This window comes from Cetorhinus maximus, chromosome 11 (assembly GCF_964194155.1).
Source record: "Cetorhinus maximus chromosome 11, sCetMax3.hap1.1, whole genome shotgun sequence".
NCBI classification, from domain to species: domain Eukaryota; kingdom Metazoa; phylum Chordata; class Chondrichthyes; order Lamniformes; family Cetorhinidae; genus Cetorhinus; species Cetorhinus maximus.
The window spans coordinates 39,878,868-39,899,260 of record NC_135889.1 but is presented as its reverse complement, the minus strand read 5'-3'; the positions used below and the strand labels follow the sequence as shown (position 1 = coordinate 39,899,260).

Below are 20,393 nucleotides of genomic sequence, written 5' to 3'. Positions count from 1 at the left end.
CTGAGAAGATGGTCCATAGAATTATCAGGACCAGTGGCACAGAGCCAGAGGACCTGGCACTGCCAAGGCCATTGAGTACAATGGCAAGCTGCTGTCTTATGCATTTTCTCCACTCACATCTCACCCTCTTCCTGAAGAAAGATGCCATGAAGATGGAATGACCGGAAATCTTGCTTCCCTCTCCAAGCATCTTCCCCTTATCCTTACTCTTGTCTTATCAATTTGCGCTTTCAGAGATTCAAGATCTGATTCCTGTTTAGCCTCCGAAGAGCCTCCAGGAAGAGAAAGAACAACTCTATGAGAGTGACGAGGTGGCACCATCTCAACTTTACAATCTCAGGTACCAACTCAAATACTGCCACTATGCAAACATTAGAGGCAAGTTTAGCATTGGGTTAAGTTACCGGTGATGGGAAGGCAGCAGCAAGGTCGGGGGATAGAGTAATTCGTGTGCAACTCCTCGGAGGGCAAGGTCACAAGTGAGTTCTGCTGTAGAAAACTCAAATTAGGAACTCATTAGGATGGACTCAATGAACTTGGTGCATTAGCAGGCCTGCCAAACTGGCTAGAAGCATGGAAGAGTCAGCTCCAACAAGGCATAATGAATTCTGTGGAAGTCGTGGGCCATTCTATGGCAGCATTGGCAGTATCGGTTGGCCCCTGTCTCAGCAGCATAGGCAGAGGCTTCCCAATATCTCCATGCTGCAGTGAAAACTCAGACAGAGGTCATGAGATCCCTGGTTGCTGCCATCCGGGCAGACAATGCTGCCATCATGCACACGAAAATCAACGTTGAAAGGGGCATGAAGGCACTCACTCACAGCAGTCCAGCAACCTGTGCTCCAACAGACTACGAGAATTGTTGAGATGCTACCCCGCGAGAGTGGCAATGCACCATGGAGCACAAACCTGCTTTCCTCTCTCATGATGGCAGCATTGGTGTATCCACCACAGCCACTCCATCAGAGCCTTTCTTTTGCTTCCCAGCCAGCCATCCCAGATTGCTACCACTATGCCTAGGTGGTGCAGTTCAAAGCCAGGCCTCCAAGGCCTAAGATGCTCGAGAATCTCCTGCAGGACCATCTGTTGTCTCCCCCAGTGAAAGTTAGGTGCCTTCCACCAACCATGTGCAGTCACTGAGGTAGCACTGCACAGGAGCACTAAATCAGATGAAGGCACCTGCGAGACAGGCGCTAAGGGTGTGCACAAGTATGATTAGTTTAGTTTTTTTTTGTATTGTTGAAGAATTGCTGCATTTCGCTGTTGGTCTTTACCTAATGATGTTGGCCAAGGGGATTTTCTGATAGGAATCCTGAAATGGATGTGTTGTTAAGGAATGGTGAGTCAATGCTAGGATGGGGAACTTCATTTTGACTGAAGCGAAGCCTCACAATGTAATTCCTCTCATTCTATCCATTTGCACATAGTGGATGTGATCTGCTCCTTGCCTCTTCTTCCTCTTCCAGATACTCCGTCTCCTGGGGCAGCCTCTAGGTCCCAGGATAGAGTTGCTGGGCTTTCAGAATTGTAAGAATGTGGAAGACAAAGCACACCATCACAAATACCCTCACCATGCTGACCTAAGCAACAAAACTGCTGCCTGAGGAGCCCAATGGCTGGTCCACAGTTTTGTAGGTTATTTCATGGCTTTCATTGAAGACCTTCTGACTTCACGTAGTGGGATGGTTAAAGAGGGTTATGAGACATGTGTGGAGTGGGTAGCCCTTATCACAGAGCAGCAATCCTTCTTAAGAAGTCCAAAGGCAGTCAGTATTGCAGACCAGTGCAGGATTAGGCGAGGGTGCTGCCAGGATAGTGGCTATTCACTGAGATGAGCGAGGTAGTGTCAGACAATGATGGAAAATTCAGACAGATGCCTATCACTCCCTTGCCATGTGCGACCAACAAGATTGCCACTTGTCTATCCTTTCTCACTCAACAAATATCAATGGTGATGTGGGGTGGGGGCAGGGTTTGACACACTCGGGTCGCCAGCAGATTTTGCCCCCATCTGCAATGCTACTACATAATGGGAACACTAGCAAGCAACAGTAATAGCCCTACAGTTCACCCTTGAAGGGAGAGGCCAGTGCAGCTATTTCCTCTCCTTTGTAGGCCTCAGTCTCTGCTGTTAAGCGATGTTTGTTAAGAGATAAATTTTGGCTTAAACAATGGCAGAACTCAAATAGTGCCATGCCATCTTTTCCATCTACCCAAGAGGACTGTAGTTAGTTAGTTAGTCTTATCTAAATAACAGCATCTTCAACAATACAGAACACGCTCAGCACTAAATTATCAACCTGAATGATGTACTCAAGTCTCTGTAGCAGGGCTTGAACCCACAACAGGCAGTATCATGCTTGACCAGGTGATTCAATGTACAGCTCCCTGGGGTCTAATGTACTGCTCCTGAATGAACACATTTTTCAAATGTTTAGTGCTACGAGTTTCAGAGAATTCTTCACCCATTGTGCTCCCAATGCAGAAACATTTTTAAAAATCAGTTAACTAAAAATTCTTGTCGATCAAATGTTTCACCAGGAAAAATGACTATTCTGTACTATTGCCTGCCATCCAACCACATGTGCAGGCAGGTACATCCATCAATAAAACATCGCACTCACTCTGGTCTTGGTTAGTCTGTTCAAAAAGCTCGCCCAAAAGGGCACATTCTGATGGGTCGCAACCTGATTGATCAGGATTAATGGGGAAATGCTCCACAATTGGGTAGATGCACAACAAGTAGGACGCTGATCAGTGAATTGTAACAGAGTGTTATTGGCGTTATCCTGGTGAACACATGCAGCCCGACACTTCAATCAATAAAAACACACACTCACTCTGGACCTGGTTCTGAGGCTATGTTGGTGAGCACATGTGTCGTGTGCAGGCAGGCAGATAAATCATTGAAGGAACAAACTTACTCTGGCCCTTGTTTTGAGGTTGCTTTGGAAATGGCTGAAAAGAGGAGAAAAATCGAGAATTTTAAGATGAATGGATTAATTCATCCACATTCATCCCAAATTCTGCAAGCCTCCCTATGTGTCCCATTTATAATGAGAAATTCATCAACAAGAAGAAATTAAATCTTGAGAGGCAATTCACTAAAAGCTCACTGCATTAGGCAAAAGTTTCCTGCTGGAAAAGCCCAAAAGAAAGTGATAAAAAGAGCTGAAGAACACGGCAGAGAAATATAGGAATGTGCTCGCTAAGTGTGTGAAATCATCAGGTAGCTCAACTGCTGCTAGTTTGTGGCATTCAATGACTGTGAAATGAGGATAGCCATTCACAGATGGTGAATATATAAAGGAATGTTTTATCAAAGTCTCAGTCAGTTAAAAGCCAAAATGAAATTGTTCAAAAATTAAAGACATGCCTTTATTTGTGAAGACTGTGAAGGACAGACAGTGAAAAAGGCAACAGACATCACCAGCTACAGGATTGAGGGTATAAATTCAGCTCCAGTGTGTGCAAGTGTTTTCAAGTAAGAATTTCATTTAAAAGCAAGTTGAGAAGCAAACTGAAGGATGAAAGTTTACAGTCCTGCTTGAAAATGAAAATGACAGTGGCCTAGATATTGAATGGCTCTCCAAAGAATTCCAACAGCAGAAATCCCATTAAAGAATGACAGGCTTACTTTAACCTTGAGAGCGGACATTGGGAACATCGAAATCTGACAAATCGCGGAGTTCTCGCACAGGAACGGGAAAACAGCGTGAAAACCCAGATCATATGACCAGGAGCCATTGTAGACAAGCGTCCCAGGCAGGGGACAGGGAGAGGTCCCAAAGGGAGAGGGGACAGGGAGAGGTCCCAATGGGAGAGGGGGACAGGGAAAGGTCCCAAAAGGAAGATTCCCAGACAGGGGACTGGGAGAGGTCCCAGAGAGGGGACAGAAAGGGGTCCCAGTTAAGTTAAAAAGAGAGGAGTAGAGAAAGAGGCTGCAAGTTGGAAAAGGGCTACGGTTAGCAGACTTCAATTGAAGAGGGCTCAGGAGCAGCCATGAAGATCCATGAAGACAGTGGAAGATTAGTGACTCCATGCTGCGGGCCAGTGGGCGAAGGTACCCCTTTCGACTAGTAGTGTTCTGCTCAGTATGACCAAAAAGCAGAAGCTGTGCTTGTGAGTTGGTGTTTGAGTGCAGACTCAGGAATCCAGGGATCAGAATCCTGGGAAACAAGATTTCAAGTCCTACGAGATGGGCCGTCCTTGACACCATCCGAGTTGAAACATCTTTTGTGTATAATTCCAAGGCTAGATCTTCAAAGGTGAAGACTGGAATCCCTCATGAGGGAGAGAGAGGATTGGATTGCATTGGAATTTTCCACTCTGGGATTAAGTCCCGTAGTGAAAACAGGAAGTCGGAGTGATTTCTGCTGTTGAACAGGGTGTGCTCTTAAACTCAATCGTGTGCTCCCTGCCTCATTATTTATGCATGCGTGTGGCCCCAATGTGACCTTCTTTCTCCCCTCGGTCACCCTTGAAACTCCCCCATCACCCTGAACCCTATAACTGTTAACCTGGACCTGCCTTCCCTCCCCGCAAAGCCCACACCAGTCACAGTGCCCATGCCCACCCTGATCCTGCCCACTTGTGTTGGCCATGCCACCATTCTTGTCCCCATCAAAGACCCTCCCACCCTACCGCATTCCACTTCCCCCTCTCAAAGTGACTATCCATTCCTAACACCAGCACCCTCAGCTCTCCCCCCAGGACTCCAGCATTGATTTGACTGACCCCACCCTATGAAACATTCCCCGCTCACTCCCCTCTTCCCCTTCATGCCTTCCTTCCCCAATCACTCCACCACTGACTCCCCTCTTCATCTCTTCCAACTCCCCTTTCCCTCGTGTATTCCACCAACCCCCACTTTGTCTCTTCCAACACCCCTTCGACTCATGTATTCCACAGAACCCCCCGCCCATCGTCTCTTCCACCAGCCCTTCCCCCCATGTGTTCTACCAACACCCCGCCCCCAACTTTGTCGCTTCCAGTTATCCCTTCCCTTCGTGTCTTTCAACACTGCCCCCAATCATCTCTTCCATACGCATCATCTCCTGCTGGCAGCATTGACTGTCTGGTAAGTAATGAAAGTCTCCCCTGCAGGGAGCACACCACTTTTGTAAAGTCGGGAAATAGGATGGTGTAAATTCCCGTTGGCGGAGCAGTAGATTGGACAGAGCTAGAAGATTCTGGCCTATTGGGATTTTAATGAGCATTCATAAGTTGAAAAATGAGTTCCCAATGTTGACTAGCAAGCAACGCGGCCCGCCATTAAACCGTCATGAAAGTTCAGTGAGGAAGATTGTAAACTGATTTCCTAATGTTGGGAAACTGCTTTTTAGCCTACCTCTACATCTCCCGCCCACCACGATTCCTGCTGCTGGCAGGGGAGGGGGTAAGATTCCGCTCAGAGTTTCAATGAGATTGGCTGACTCACAGTATTTAGTGACATCTAGGTGGGTTGTTGAGAAATCCGTGGACTCTGTCTTCCTGTGCAGTGTGGTGTGTTCGAGCACAGTTTGCTTGCTAATTCATATGTGCCTCATATATACTCTGAATGTTAGAGCATAAGATAGATAATACAAAATGTTTTATCTTTCTGCCTTGGTATAGTAAAGTTTATTTTTGTTTCTTCAAAACCCAAGGAATCTTGTGGCTTTATTCTATTAGCAAGTCTTAAGAAAGACAAGCCTAGGAAGGGTGTCCTGCAGTCAGGTCCTTGTGACATCCCAAGACAGCACGAGAGAGCGGCAGACAGATCAGAACCAGCGCGAGTGCGGGGAAGCTTCAAAAAGTGACGTAAGCACAAAGGTGAGAGCTGATTGGTGAGTAGTGGGTAAATGTTTTTCTCCAGTTTAAAATAGATTAAGCTAAGGAAAGGTAAGAGTTCCAGTTTGTATTTAAAGTACATAAATAATTTAATGATTTTTTACTTAACTTAAAATAAGGGGGTTTTTTTCAACTAGAGGCATGGCAGGGCAGCTCAATCCCGTGTTATGTACCGCCTGCAACATGTGGGAAATCCAAGACATTCTTTGCGCTCTGACCAACCAGGTGTGCAGGAAGTGCCACCAGCTGCAGCTACTTGAGCTCCAAGTTTCAGAGCTTGAGCAGCTGCTTGACGCACTGAGGTGCATCCGCGAGGCTGAAAGTTTCATGGATAGCACGTTTTTAGACGTGGTCAGCCCACAGCTTATTGAAGTGCAGACAGGGAGGGAATGGGTGACCATCAGTCAGAAGAAAGGCTTCAGGAAGGTTGTCAGGAAATCCCCAGGATGCATCTCACTCAAGAACCGTTTTTCTGTGTTCAAAAACGGTGAGAGTGATGGTTCTTCTGGGGAGTGCAGCCACGCTCATGGCACTGTGAGTGGCTCAGCTGCACAGTGGGGGAGGAAAAAGAGTGCAATAGTGGTAGGAGACTCGATACTAAGGGGAACAGACAGGCGTTTCTGCAGCCGTAGACATGACTCCAGGATGGTATGTTGCCTCCCTGGTGCCAGGGTCAAGGTTGTCACTGAACAGCTGCAGGGCATTCTAAAGGGGGAGGGAAAACAGACAGAGGTCGTGGTACATATTGTTACCAACGACATAGCTAGAAAGAGGGATGAGATCCTGCAAGCAGAATTTAGGGAGCTAGGAAGCAGATTAAAAAACAGGACCTCAAAGGTAGTAATCTCTGGATTACTTCCAGTGCCACGCGCTAGTGGGTATAGAAATAAGAGGTTAGTCCAGATGAATGCATGGCTGGAGAGATGGTGCAGGAGGGAGGGCTTTAGATTTCTGGGGGCGGCGGGACCTGTACAAGGCAGACGGGTTGCACCTGAACCGGAATGGGACCAGCATCCTTGCGGGGAGGTTTGCTTGTGCTGTTGGGGAGGGTTTAAACTAACTTGGCAGGGGGATGGGATCCTGAGAGGAGGTTCAGCGGGGGGAGATGCACAGACAAAATTAGAAGAGAGAGCAAGTGAATCTGGAAGGCATAGAAATTATGGGCCAGTTAAAGCACAAGAGAGTTTGGCAAGGTTGGATGGTATTTATTTTAATGCAAGGAGTGTGACGAATAAGGCAAATGAGTTGAGGGCACAAATTAACACATGGAAATACAATGTAATTGCAGTCACAGAGACATGGTTTAGAGAGGGGCAGGGTTGGCAGCTCAATATTCCAGGATAAAGGGTCTTCAGCGAGACAGGGAAGGAGGTAAAAGAGAAGGGGGTATCGCAATATTGATCAAAAAATCAATTACAGCAGTAAGGAGGGGTGACATCTTAGAAGGCTCCTCAAATGAAGCCATATGGGTAGAACTTAAAAACAAAAAAGGAACAATCACATTGCTGGGAGTGCACTAAAGGTCCCCAAACAGTCAGAGAGAAATGGAAGAGCAGATATGTAGGCAAATTTCAGATTAGTGTAAAAATAATAGGGTAGTAATAGTGGGGGATTTCAACGTCCCCAACATTAACTGGGTTAATCATAGTGTGATAGGTTTAGAGGGAGCGGAATTCTCAAAATGCATCCAGGAGAACTTTTCAAGCCAGTACGTAGAAGGTCCTACAAGAGAGGGGCGGTCCTGGACTTAATTTGAAGCCAGGCAAGTGGTAGAGGTATCGGTGGGGGAGCATTTTGCAGATAGTGATCATAACTCCGTTAGATTCAAGGTTGTCATGGAAAAGGACAAGGATGGGCGAGAAATCAGAGTTCTAAACTGGGGGAAAGCTGATTTAAATAAGATCAGATATGATTTGGCTAGAGTGGACTGGGAGCTGCTACTTTTAGGTAAATCAGTGTCAGAGCAGTGGGACTCATTCAAGAAGGAAATAGGGAGAGTACAGGGCCAACATATTCCAGTAAAGACAAAGGGTGGGACCAACAACTCCGAGGAACCCTTGATGTCGAGGGATATGCAGGATTGGATAAACAGAAAAAGGGAGGCTTATGGAAGATACCGGGGGCTCAAAACAATGAAAGCCCGAGAGGAGCATAGAATGTGAAGGGGGAACTTAAAAAGGAAATTAGGAGAGCAAAAAGGGGGCATGAAAAAACAGTGGCAGGTAAAATAAAGGAAAATCCAAAGTTATTTTACAAGTACATTAAGAGTAAGAGGATAACTAAGGAAAGAGTAGGGTCCATTAAGGACCTTAGTGGTAATCTATGTTTGGAGCCAGAAGATGTAGGTAGGGTTCTAAATGAACACTTCGTGTCGGTGTTCACAAGTGAGAGGGACAATGTGGTAATGGAAATCAAGCAGAGGGACTGTGATATAATTAAAGAAATTAGCATAGAAAGAGAGGAGGTTCTAAGTGGTCTGGCAGGCTTAAAAGTAGATAAATCTCCAGGCCCGGATGAAATGTATTCTAGGCTGTTGAGTGAGGCAAGGGGGGAGATAGTAGAGGCGCTGGAAATAATTTTCAATACCCTCTGGCCACAGGGGAGGTGCCAGAGGACTGGAGGACAGCCAATGTGGTACCGTTATTCAAGTAGGGAGGAAGGGATAAACCAGGGAACTACATGCCAGTCAGTCTAACCTCAGTGGTGGAGAAACTATTGGAAGCAATTCTGAGGGACAGAGTTAATTTACACTTGGAGATGCAGGGATTAATCAAAGACAGGCAGCATGGTTTTGTTAAGGTGAAGAGGTGACCAGGGCTGTAAATGAGGGCAATGTATTTGAAGTAATCTGCTTGGACTTCAGCAAGCCTTTTGAGCCCATGGGATCCAAGGCAATTTGGCAAATTGGATCCAGGATTGGCTGAGTGGCAGGAAGCAGAGGGTGATGGTCGAGGGGTGTTTTTGTGACTGGATGCATGTGTCCAGTGGGGTTCCACTGGGATCGGTGTTGGGTCCCTTGCTATTTGTGGTATATATAAACAATTTAGTCTTGAATGTAGGAGGGTTAATCAGTAAATTCGCGGATGACACAGAAATTGGTGGGGTGGTAAATAGTGAGAAGGATAGCCTTAGATTACAGGAGGATGTAGACAGGCTGGACAGATGGGCTGATCAGTGGCAAATGGAATTTAATCTGGATAAGTGGGAAGTGATGCACTTGGGCAGGACAAACAAGGCACGGGAATACACGATGAATGGTAGGACCCTGGGAAGTACTGAGGATCAGAGGGACCTTGGTGTGCATGTCCACCGGTCCCTTAAGGTAGTGGGACATGTAGATAAGGTGGTTAAGAAGGCATATGGGATACTTGCCTTTATTAGCCAAGGCATAGAATATAAGAGCAGGGAGGTTATGCTGGAACTGTATAAAACGCTGGTTAGGCCACAGCTAGAGTATTGCATGCAGTTCTGGAATCCGCATTATAGGAAGGATGTGATTGCACTAGAGAGAGTGCAGAGGAGATTTACCAGGATGTTGCCTGGGCTGGAGAGTTTTAGTTATGAGGAGAGATTGGATAGACTGGGGTTATTTTCTCTGGAGTAGAAGAGATTGAGGGGGACATGATTGAGGTGTATAAAATCATGAGGGGCATACATAGGGTAGACAGGAAGGAACTTTTCCCTTTGGTGGAAAGATCAATAACCAGGGGCATAGATTTAAGGCAAGGGGCAGGAGGTTTAGAGGGATGTGAGGGAGAATATTTTCACCCAGAGGGTGGTGGGAATCTGGAACTCACTGCCTGAAAGGATGGTAGAGGCAGAAACCCTCATAACATTTAAGAAGTATTTGGATATGCACTTGCGATGCCATGGCATACAAGGCTATGGGCCTAGAGCTGGAAAATGGTTAGGTACTTGTTTGACCAGCGCAGACTCGATGGGCCGAAGGACCTTTTTCTGTGCTGTAGACCTCTATGGCTCTATGAATCTCAAACTTTGGGCAGAATCGTACATGTCCACTGGCATCGGGCGTGCTCGGCAGCGTGAGCAGACAATATGGCAAGAAGGCCAAAAATAGGTTTCACAACATCATGAAACCAGTCTGTGATTGCACACTCAGCACAGCAATGGCGGGCCACATTGCCCATCGGATGTCGGGAACCTCATTGTAATACATCTGCATATCATTTTAAAGCTAGCCCACCGGGCTCATCCCCCCACGCTGAATGACCCCGCACATCGGCGTGATTGCATGGCAGGTCTCTACCTACCAGACCAGCCATAAGGCAGGGGTGGTTTTGCACTGCTGCAGGGCTAGGTCGTGCTTGGGGAAGGGGGAGAAGTGGCCTGAGGCAAGGGAAGAGGCTGCAGGGTGAGGACTGTACTGAGGAAGGGGATTATCCCAGGGTTTGTGTGGGGGCACAAGTTGATCTGTGCAAGTGGCCTCAAGATGGTGAGGGCTGAGGAGGCAGTCTCCAGAGCAGATGAGGCCAGATGGAGATGTGAGGGTGTGTGTGAAAGAGTGAGTGATGATGTCCTTTGAGCTGGCAGTGAGTGAGATGCCAATGAATGTGTGATGGGCTTGAGTATGTGAATTTAGAGTGATGAGATGGTTGCCATACCCTGGCTGCACAGGTGAGATCATTCATCCTCTATCTGCATTGGATGGCCAACCTCTTCTGTGCAGCATTGGAACTGACCACCGCTACCATTGCCTACCAAGCTGGAGTAGTAATGCAGTTGCTCCTCCTGCGGCCAAAGCAGGGGTAGAGGACATCATGGCAGGCCTCCACAGCGTTCAAAAGGCACTTGAAGGATGTGTCACTAAATCTGGGGGCTGCAGTTTTCTTGCCTTTCGGGGCCATGTCTTATTTGCAGCAGTCCTGGGCTGGAAGCACTGAGAGGTGTGCATGCGGCTGTACTTTAAACATGGTACCCAGCATGATGAAGCGGTGAGTTGATGGCGTGGCAGGCGAATCAGAGCCCACCCTAATCGAAACGACATGTTTCCCAGGAATGCATAATTAATACGGTAGGTTTGGGACGATGCAACGTGAAAAGTCGCCATTGGGGCCAGCGGGTAAAAAAACGACTTTACTCGCCCACTACCACACTTAGTGCAAATCTGGGAAGATTCCGTCCTTTGTCTCCTTTAAAATAACGTTATTGGTCCCTAACCAAATCTTACCAAAAACTTGGAGGTCAGGTCAAGGATCATAAAAAGTAAGAGTATTTTTTTCATTTAAGGAAGGAGTTGCAGATAATTAAATGTCTTGTTCTGTTGTTTTAAACTTTTATTAACATTGTACTATTGTACTTGTGAGAAAACATCATTCAATCAGCAACTTCTTGTCAAAATCTTTAAAATGTTGATAATCAAATGTCTTCTTTCATTAATATTAATACATATTAGTTTACGAATGTCAGTAAAATGGTGTTGCATAAAAATCCATAAATGAGTCTCTATTTCGCTTTTCATTATTATCTGGCACTTGAATAACAGCATTGTGACTCTTATTTGCTTTAGACTAAATTTTAAATAATATCTCTCCTTGTCATTAAGGTTTTGGCTGCCTGTGCTAGACCATGGAGTTTTATAATGGTAGCACCACTAGGTTCTGTTTAGTTTTCCATAGATTCCTGTGGAAAAAGTGTTGGGTTATGATGGATTGATAGAATGAACATAAAGTAGATGTATATGAAAATTATATTGAGCCATAACTTCCGTGGAGCGGTAATCACAGTCGATTTGCCATTCCGCCCCTATTTGCCCACACTAAAATGCAGCCGCACCTTTCTCGCCCAACCTTCCGGCTTGCACCGGGTAAGAAAAATGCAGTGCAGCAGGTTCCTGAGGTCTTCTGTCAAGTGCAGAGGAGTTGGGGGAAATAAAGATACGCCCTCTTTTTACAGCACTAGCTGGCATAAATCAGTAAGCTAGGGAGAAGATAAGTGTGTAAGGTAAGTGGTTGGGATGGTGTGGGAGGGTGGGAGCGGTGGGGGGGGGCGGTGATGATCAGTGGATGGGCTCGGGTGGTCAGTGGCGGGGGTTTGGGTGGTCTGTGGGGAGGTGGTCAGTTGGAGGGTCAGATGGTTAGTGTGGGGGCCTGGTCATTGGGAGATTTGGGTGATCAGTGGGGAGGGTGGTAAGTAGGGAGTTGGGTGGTCAGTGTGGGGCCGATCAGTGTAGGGGATGATCATTGTGGGGGTGGTCAGTGAGGTTAGTCAGGAGGGCATGGGAGGGTAGTCAGGGGGTGGGGAGGTATCTGGGGCTGTGGGAGGGTAGTAGGGAGGTGGGTGGGGTAGTCGGCGGTTCCTGTGCTGGGTCAGGGGGCTAGTCAGGGGGGTGGGGGGATAGTTGGGAGAGCTGGGAGGGTAGTCGGTGGATAGGTGTGTAGTCGGGGGAGTTCTGTGGAGGTTGGATGGGTAATTGGGGGTGGGAGCATAGTGAGTGTTCCTTGAGGGTTCGAGAGGGTAGATGGGGTGTGGGGGTCCAGCCAGAGGGTCCCGTGAAGTATTGGAAGCTAATCGGGGGGATCGGGAGGGTATTCGATGAGGAGGGTAGTCAGGGTGGGTGGGGAGTAGTTGTGGGGGAGCACAGGGGATGATCAGGAGGTCCAGTGGGTGGGGCTGGGGGTGGGGGGTCAGTGCTATCGTTACCAGGAGTTAGAAGTGGTTTTAATTAAAAGTGGGTACTATTCCTGTACGACAGTTGGAACCATCCAAAGTTTGCAATTTAAATCGGGGTTTTGGATGGTTCCCAGTGCAGGGTACCTGCCCAACAGGTGGATGTGGAGGGGTCCCTCAGCATATCCTTTGGGTATACCCCGAGGTACAATGCCCTGGAGATCAGAAGTTATAGGCCAATATGTTTACAGTAATCATATCCCATTTGCAGGAATCACATTCCATTTAGATACAAGACACTTAAAACTAGCTTGTTACCTTGGCTGCTTTTCGAACAAATTGAAGGCACACTGGCACCATTCTGTCAAACAATCCTTCAATTAATTCCTTGTGCATGGGACGTACACCATGTGGCATCTTATTCATCCAAGATACCATTACGGGCTTCCATCCCATCATAAGAGGTTCCATGTAGACCATTCCACACCTTGAAACCTAAAATATAATGAACAGATATTCTCACTAAAAATGTAGTATGCAGTCTGGCACTAAGTCCCATTTCAAAAAACGTTTTCCAGGAATTCCCGTGAAGCTGCTCTCGCTCCTGGTATAACTTTGTCAGAATGTATACAAATGGGTTTCAATCATACATCCAGCAAAATTATTGCAGTAATGTGGGACAGCTCAGAGGAAATTCCTGCTGTTAATATAAAAGTTGGAAATTTATGCAAAATACAAAATGTCTTCATACCTCCCTATGTTTCCTTTCCATTCATAGTATCATGTTGAAAATAATAATTTTTACAAAATGCATTTCACTAAGGGCTGGTTACATGATTGGCTGCTCCTAGCAAGATGGAGCACTTGCAGGGCAAAGCATTGGGAAATCATTTCCCACAACTGATGATTTTCTATCAAATCAAATTAATAAATAGAGTCATGGACTGTAGTCTGAGCTGCACCCCCTATGAATGCCATTCCTCGCTTGAAGCATTGTCATGAAATCAGCCTTATATTTCCATCAAAATTCATACATGATTACTTACAGTAGCAGGGGAAGCAACCTCCAAATCCATTGGCTCAAAAATAAGACTCATTTGGGGAGACATCTGAATGATCTCTCCACTCATCAGACACAATTTCTTGTTGTCATCTAGCACAGTGTTCATATTCTCAATCCAGACTGCATCAACTGGTCCATCAAAGATTAACCACTTCCTGTCAGGGGTCTATTTCGAAATAAAAAAGTCTTCATTACATTTTGAATAGACCAAATCAGTAATTACAACTGTTCTAAGGAATTGGACATTCAGAGGCAATTAAAAGGAAGTTGAAAATCTTTTCCTGCTAACATGGGAGAGTGAAGATATTTGATCCAATTTGAAAGCCAATCTGGAGCCACAAAAAAAAAACTGCAAAGCTACACACTAGACTTGGAAATTGTGCAACAGTTAATACTACGTTCACTATTTTATTTCAAAAAGAAGTGGATAACCATCTGGTTAAGAACAGGTGTAAAGGCTATTAACAGATAAGCGAAGACTTGGATGATCCATAAGCCTTTTTATATCCAAAAGCTTCAGCAACACCCTATTTTTCTGGGTCTTTTGAGCCACTGTTGGATTCTTTGGTTCTTTTTCTGGCTGATACCAGATAAGAATGGCAATGAGTTGAAATGAAAATAGGGAAAAAAACATCAGTACTGGAAGGTTGGTTTACTGCTATTCTTCTGAAATTAGAATTGCAAACCAACAGTGCTTTATGGAAAACTGCAGCCAGAATCCTGGTAACATCAGTTGTATGTACAACTGGTCAGAGTTGAAGAAAGCAAATGGAATTTAAATAAAGATTTTAAGCTTATAATCTGATTATTTTTGGGAGTTGGGGAGAAATTTCATATTTTTATTGGAAATATTACCTATGTTGTTCACTTTCTCAAGAAATGAAGTTGGTGAGTTCACGATGGTGAAGATTACATGGAGAAGTTTCAAATAGGTTTAATTGGCTGAATAGATGTTTCTTTTTCCCTGCTTTCTGGAGAACAAGAGAAAGTCCACCACTCAAGACAGATATCTTCATAATAAGGGAAAGACATTCTACTTCATTGTTAAAATATTAACAATGTTATGAAGGGGATATCTAAAAATTAACTATGTTTCTCAATTGCTCTAATTTAGGCTGATGTACACTTTAGGGAAGATGAATTGAGGTATTCTGGGGCAGACATTTTACAAGTACCCCTTTGTGACTCCAGTGGCATCATAAAACAGGAGAGTGGATGTTGCGCCACAAGCAAATTGGCATAGGGTCAATAAGATTACAGAGTTGAATGGGTGTGGAATAAATGGGTTTCAATTCATGGGGCATTGGAACTAGTGCTGCGGAAAGAGGCAGCTGTTCCATTGGGATAGGCTTCATTTGAACAATACTGGGACCACTAGCCAATTGGGTGAGAATAATGAAAAATGGTAAAAAGTCTAAATTAAAGGCTCTTTATATGAATGCATACAGCATTCGTTAAAAAGATTGATGAACTGATAGCACAAAGAAAAATAAAAGGGTATGATCTGATAGCCACTGTTGAGATGGGGTTGCAAGATGACCAAGGCTGGGAACTGAATATTCAGAGGTATTTGACATTTCAGCAGGAAAGGCAGAAAAGAAAAGGAGATGGGGTAGTTCTGTTGATAAAGTATGGAATCAGTAGTGTGAGAAATTATCTTGCCTTGGATGATTAAGCTGTATAATCAGTTTGGGTGGTGATAATAAATAGCAAAGGAAAGAAGACGCTGGTGGGAGTAATGTATAGGTCTCCTTAACGTTAGCTACACTGTAGGACAGAGTATACAAGAAGAAATAATTGAGGCTTATATGAAATATCCTGCAATAATCATGGGTGATTTTAATCTTCATATAGATTGGATGAATAAAATTGGCAAAGGTAGGCTGGAGGATGAGTTCATAGAGTGTATTCAGGACAATTTCTTAGAGTAGTACATTCTAGAGCCAGGGAGCAGGCTATTTTAGATCTCGTAATGTGCAATACGACACAATTAATTAATGTGCTCAAAGTAAAAGAGTCTCTCTGCAACAATTATCATAACATGACAGAATTTCACAATCACTTTGAGGGTGAGAGGTGTAGGTCTAAGACTAGTGCTTTGAACTTGAATAAAGATGATTACATGGGTATGAGGACAAAGTTGGCTAAAGAGGACAGGGAAAATAGATTAAAAGATGAGGTGGTAGACAATTGGTAGCAGGCATTTAAGGTGATATTTCATAATTCTCAACAAAGATATATTTCATTGAGAAAGAAAGACACCATGGGTGGAATTTAATCAAGCCAGCTGAAGCAGGCAAGTTGGCAGGCCTGGAGAATTGTACAGGAGGCTGAGTGCCCAACCACTAGTGATGGGAATATTGTCCTACCTCTAGTGAAGGGCAGGAAGGGCCCAAAGCAAGAAACCCACCTGCTGGTAGCAGGAAGTAATTAGGCTCGTTAACAAATCATTTGAAATCAATTATCCCTGAGCTCACCATGATTTAATGATGGTTCAGGGATTTAACAGGACTTACACGGGTCTCCCATGCCTCCAGAGCGACACTCAGCAAACTTGAGGGATCAAGGGTCCTGGCATCGGAAATGAGGAGACCGCTAAAATCCAGTTCCCTGCCCTTGAATCCAACCTTCCCTTCCCCCCATCGCCAGCGACCTCCTCCCCATGACTGTATCCCATCCCACTTTCCTCTCTCCACAGATCAAGTGACAATCTCTAATGAAGACCTCAGTGTATTATTGCCATTGGCCACCACTCTGGTTGATGCTATCATTAATGGAAAGCAGATGGCCTCTGATTAACTGGCCAATCAAGGGGGCAGGATTTCTGCCCTACTGGAACCTTAATTCAGTGGGAGGCCCAAGTCTGTCCAAGTAAGTGCCTGCTTATCTTGTAATTGCATTGGTCCTCCCATAGAATGGTGACACAAGGCCCCCACCAATGCTCCAACCACTGGGCAGAAAACCCTTTGCCACAACTAAATTCCATTCTATGAGAAAGCTGAACCATCCATGGATAACAAAGAAAGTTAAGGACAGTATCAAATTGAAAGAAAAGACATACAATGTTGCAAAGGTTCATGGTAGGCCAGAAGATTGGGAACACTTTAGAAACCACTAAAGAATGACTAAAATAAAAAGAGGGAGGAAAGGGATTCTGAGCAAATTAACAAGAAATATCAAAACATACAGTAAGTATACGAAAAGGAAGAGTAGTTAAAGTAAATGTTGATCCCTTAGAGGATGAGACTAGGGAATTAATGAGGGCAAACAAGAAATGGCGAAGACTTTGAACAAATATATTGTATCTGTCTTCACTACAGAAAAAGGTACTAGACAAATTAATGAGACTAAAAGCTGACAAGCTCCCTGGACCTCCTTCCTAGAGTCTTAAAAGAAGTGACTGCTGAGATAGTGGATGCATTGGATGAAATCTTCAAAAGTTCCCTAGATTCTGGAAAGGTCCCAGCAGATTGGAAAACTGCAAATGTAATGCTCCTTTTCACGAAAAGAAGACAAAGCTGGAAACCAGAGGCCAGTTAGCCTGACATTTGTTATTGTGAAAATGCTTGAATCCATTATTAAGGAAGTAGCAGCAGGACATTTAGAAAATCATAATACAAGCAGGCAGAGTAAACACAGGTTTGTGAAAGGGAAAATATGTTCGACAAATTTATTAAAATTACTTGAGGATGTAACAAGCAGGATGGCTAAAGGGGAGCAAGTAGATGTAATGCATTTGGATTTCCAAAAGGCATCTGATAAGGTGCCACATAAAAGTTTATTGCACAGGAAAAAACCTCATAGTATAAGTGGTAATATATTAGCATGGATAGAAGACTGGCTAACCAACAAAAAACTCAATCAGGATAAATGGATGATTTTCAGGTTGGGGAAACTGTAGTTATTGAGGTGCCACTGGGATCAATGCTAGGCTCCCAAATATTTACACTCCATGAATGGAATTGTCCCAGGTTTGCGCTAAGTGTGGTAGCGGACGGAAAAAGGAAGTATTATCTGTTGGCCGCAATGGCGGCTTTTCATGCCACAACATCCCAATCCCGCCTCATTAATTATGCATTCCCGGGTTTCAATGGTGGGTGGGCTCTCGTTTGCCCGTTATGCTATCACCTCGCCACTTTATCACCCTAGGCACCACATTTAAAGCGCAACCGTGCGCACACCTCTCAGTGTTTCCAGCCCACAACTGCTACAAAGAAGACATGGCCCCAAAAGGCAAAAAGACTGCACCACCACCACCACCACCACCTCTCCCCCCACCCCTCCCACCCCCCCCCCCCCCCCAACCACCTCCACACCCCAGTTTAATGACACGTTCCTCAAGCACATTTTGGACGCAGTGAAAGCCTGCCCTGAAGTCCTTTACCTCCACTCTGGGCAGTCACCAATCCAGCATGGGAGGTGGCAGCAGCACTGGTCAGCACCAGTGCCTTGCAAAAGAGGACAGCCACTCAGTGCCGCCAAGGATGAATGGTCTCATCCGTTCCGCCAGGGTAAACCTTCTCATCACTCTCAACTCTCACACTCACAAAACCATCACACGTCCACAGGGATCTCACACCTCAACACCACTAACTCTCACATGCACCCTCACATCTCCGTCAGGCTCATATCCTCATTCAGTCCATGCCTCCGCTCACTACACAAACATTCCATGCAGTGCTATGTGTCCTGCTCACACTCTCTCCAGAGCAGGGAGAGGTCCCAGACTGGGGGGTGGAGTGGCCCACATTAGGCCCCTCACTCACTTTGAGGAGCGTGCCATTGCTGAGGATGTGGACCGTGCTGGCAATGACAGTGAGGTCGGCGGCGAACACCGTCATGAGGAATCTGCACCACATCATCCCTTCTTCAATGCAACTGTGAATGCTCTCTCTCCCGCTTTTGACTCTGCTGACATGCGCTAATTATCTCTGCTTTGGTTCACAGGGAGCTCTACCAAGTGACCTACACCCTCAGCCAGCTAGTCCCTCAACTCCATCCACATCCTCACCGCCAGCCAAGAGGACTCCTCCTCCATTGAAGAGCTGGAGATTAGCAGCATGGAAGACGTGTCACAGCACTTACCCACACCCTCCACCAGCGCAGAGACACATCTCAATGGGATCTAGATCTAGAACAGGCTCAGGTTCACGATTTAGTGGTCACCGCACGGACATGTGTCCACAGCGGGAGGAGGCAGGTTCAGCCAAGCTCCCTGGCACTCGGAAGACCGCTGGGAAAGAGGCATCTTTGAGGTCCAAGCCAGATGACGAGCCTCTGGATTTGGCCTTCCAACTAATCCTGCAAAATCAGCAGAAGGCGAGGGAACATCATGCAGAGCTGTTGGAAGCCCTCAACAGAGTGGCACGCGAGTCGGAGGAGTGTGTCCAACTGCTCTCTGATGAAGTGATGCCCACATGTGCGTGTATGGAGGTCTCCATGGGGAGGATGGCAGATGCCATGGAGACCTGGTCAAGAAGAATGCAAAGATGCGCTCAGACCTGCATCCATCACAAGAGGGAAATGGGGCACCTCGACATCCCCGCAGGTGCTCCTTCCCCTCAAGGAGTCAGGCCCTGGCCCTCGGGTACACAAAATGAGCAGCGGCTGCAGTTGGACACCCCTGGGTCATCCAATCAGGAATTTCAGAGGCTGTCCTCTCCCTCCAAGTCCCCTTTGCCTGTGACCCCCCCCCTCAACCTAGTCCTCTGTCACCGCAGAGGGAGCAGCTGGCGCACAGGAGGATAGCCAAAGCAAGCCAGGGCCCCCAAAGCCTCAGCCCTTCAGAGGACCCACACCAAAGTCATCAGAGGCAACAGGGCCAATGATTGCACAGACTGTCTCCACCCCTGCTGCAGATGTCAGGGCAGCACCTAGAAGCATAAGGCATTCAAAAATTAAGAAATTTTGATCACAGTTGGCTGCACATTTTGTCACTTTTACAATCAGAAAATATATTCACTTTCACTGAATAATATGTAATGGTGTCTTTCAGCTTCATTGACAGGCTTCACAAGTCCTCCCACTGCAACCACGCACCAACGCCCCCCTACCCCCGCCACCAAAATAGCAGTTCAGCTGCATGCAGCCAGCCCACGAGTGAGTCTCTAGGGAGAAGTGTGTGTGTGGCAGGGCCTTTTGGAGCATCATGCAAGCACTCTCCCATGCACGTGGATTCTTCCCGCATCATAGTCATCTCAATGTCCTGAGCATTTTCAATGCTGCCTGTTGCAGTTCGCTTTCAGTTGACAATCTGAGCTGACCTGCATCTCCGCCCACCCACTGCTCACACTCCCATAGTGCACCTGTTCTCACCCACCCCGACTCTCGTTTCACTTTCGATTTAGCCAGCATGGTGGTGCTACACATTTTCTTGTGCTCCCCCATCCTTTCCCCTCCCCCAGCCACAGCATCACAGACTCACACAGTGCAGAAGAAGCCCTTCGGACCATCGAATTTGCACCGACATGTGAGAAACACCTGACCTACCTACCTAATCCCAGCACTTGGCCCATAGCCTTGAATGTGATGACGTGCCAAGTGCTCATCCAGGTACTTTTTAAAAGATGTGAGGCAACCCGCCCCCACCACCCTCCCAGGAAGTGCATTCCAGACTGTCACCACCCTCTAGATAAAAAACACATTCCCCCCTAAACCTCCTGCCCCTCACCTTGAACTTGTGTCCCCTTGTGACTGATCCTTCAACTAAGGGGAACAGCTGCTCCCTATTCACCCTGTCCATGCCCTTCATAATCTTGTACACCTCGATCAGGTCGCCCCTCAGTCTTCTATGCTCCAACGAAAACAACCCAAGTCGATCCAACCTCTCTTCATAACTTAAATGTTTCATCCCAGGCAACATCCTGATGAA

The 20,393-nt window shown here is 46.1% G+C and overlaps 1 protein-coding gene across 1 annotated transcript in view; it reads right to left on the bottom strand.

The window, feature by feature from the left end:
- Positions 1–20,393, bottom strand: part of dnah7 (dynein, axonemal, heavy chain 7) — a 614,695-nt gene that overhangs the window by 360,334 nt on the left and 233,968 nt on the right. The window contains exons 31-32 of the mRNA XM_078551851.1: positions 13,506–13,688; positions 12,778–12,954 (exon numbers count right to left, since the gene is read on the bottom strand). Of these exons, the coding sequence (XP_078407977.1) occupies positions 12,778–12,954; positions 13,506–13,688 (360 nt within the window). The remainder of the gene's footprint in view (positions 1–12,777; positions 12,955–13,505; positions 13,689–20,393) is intronic.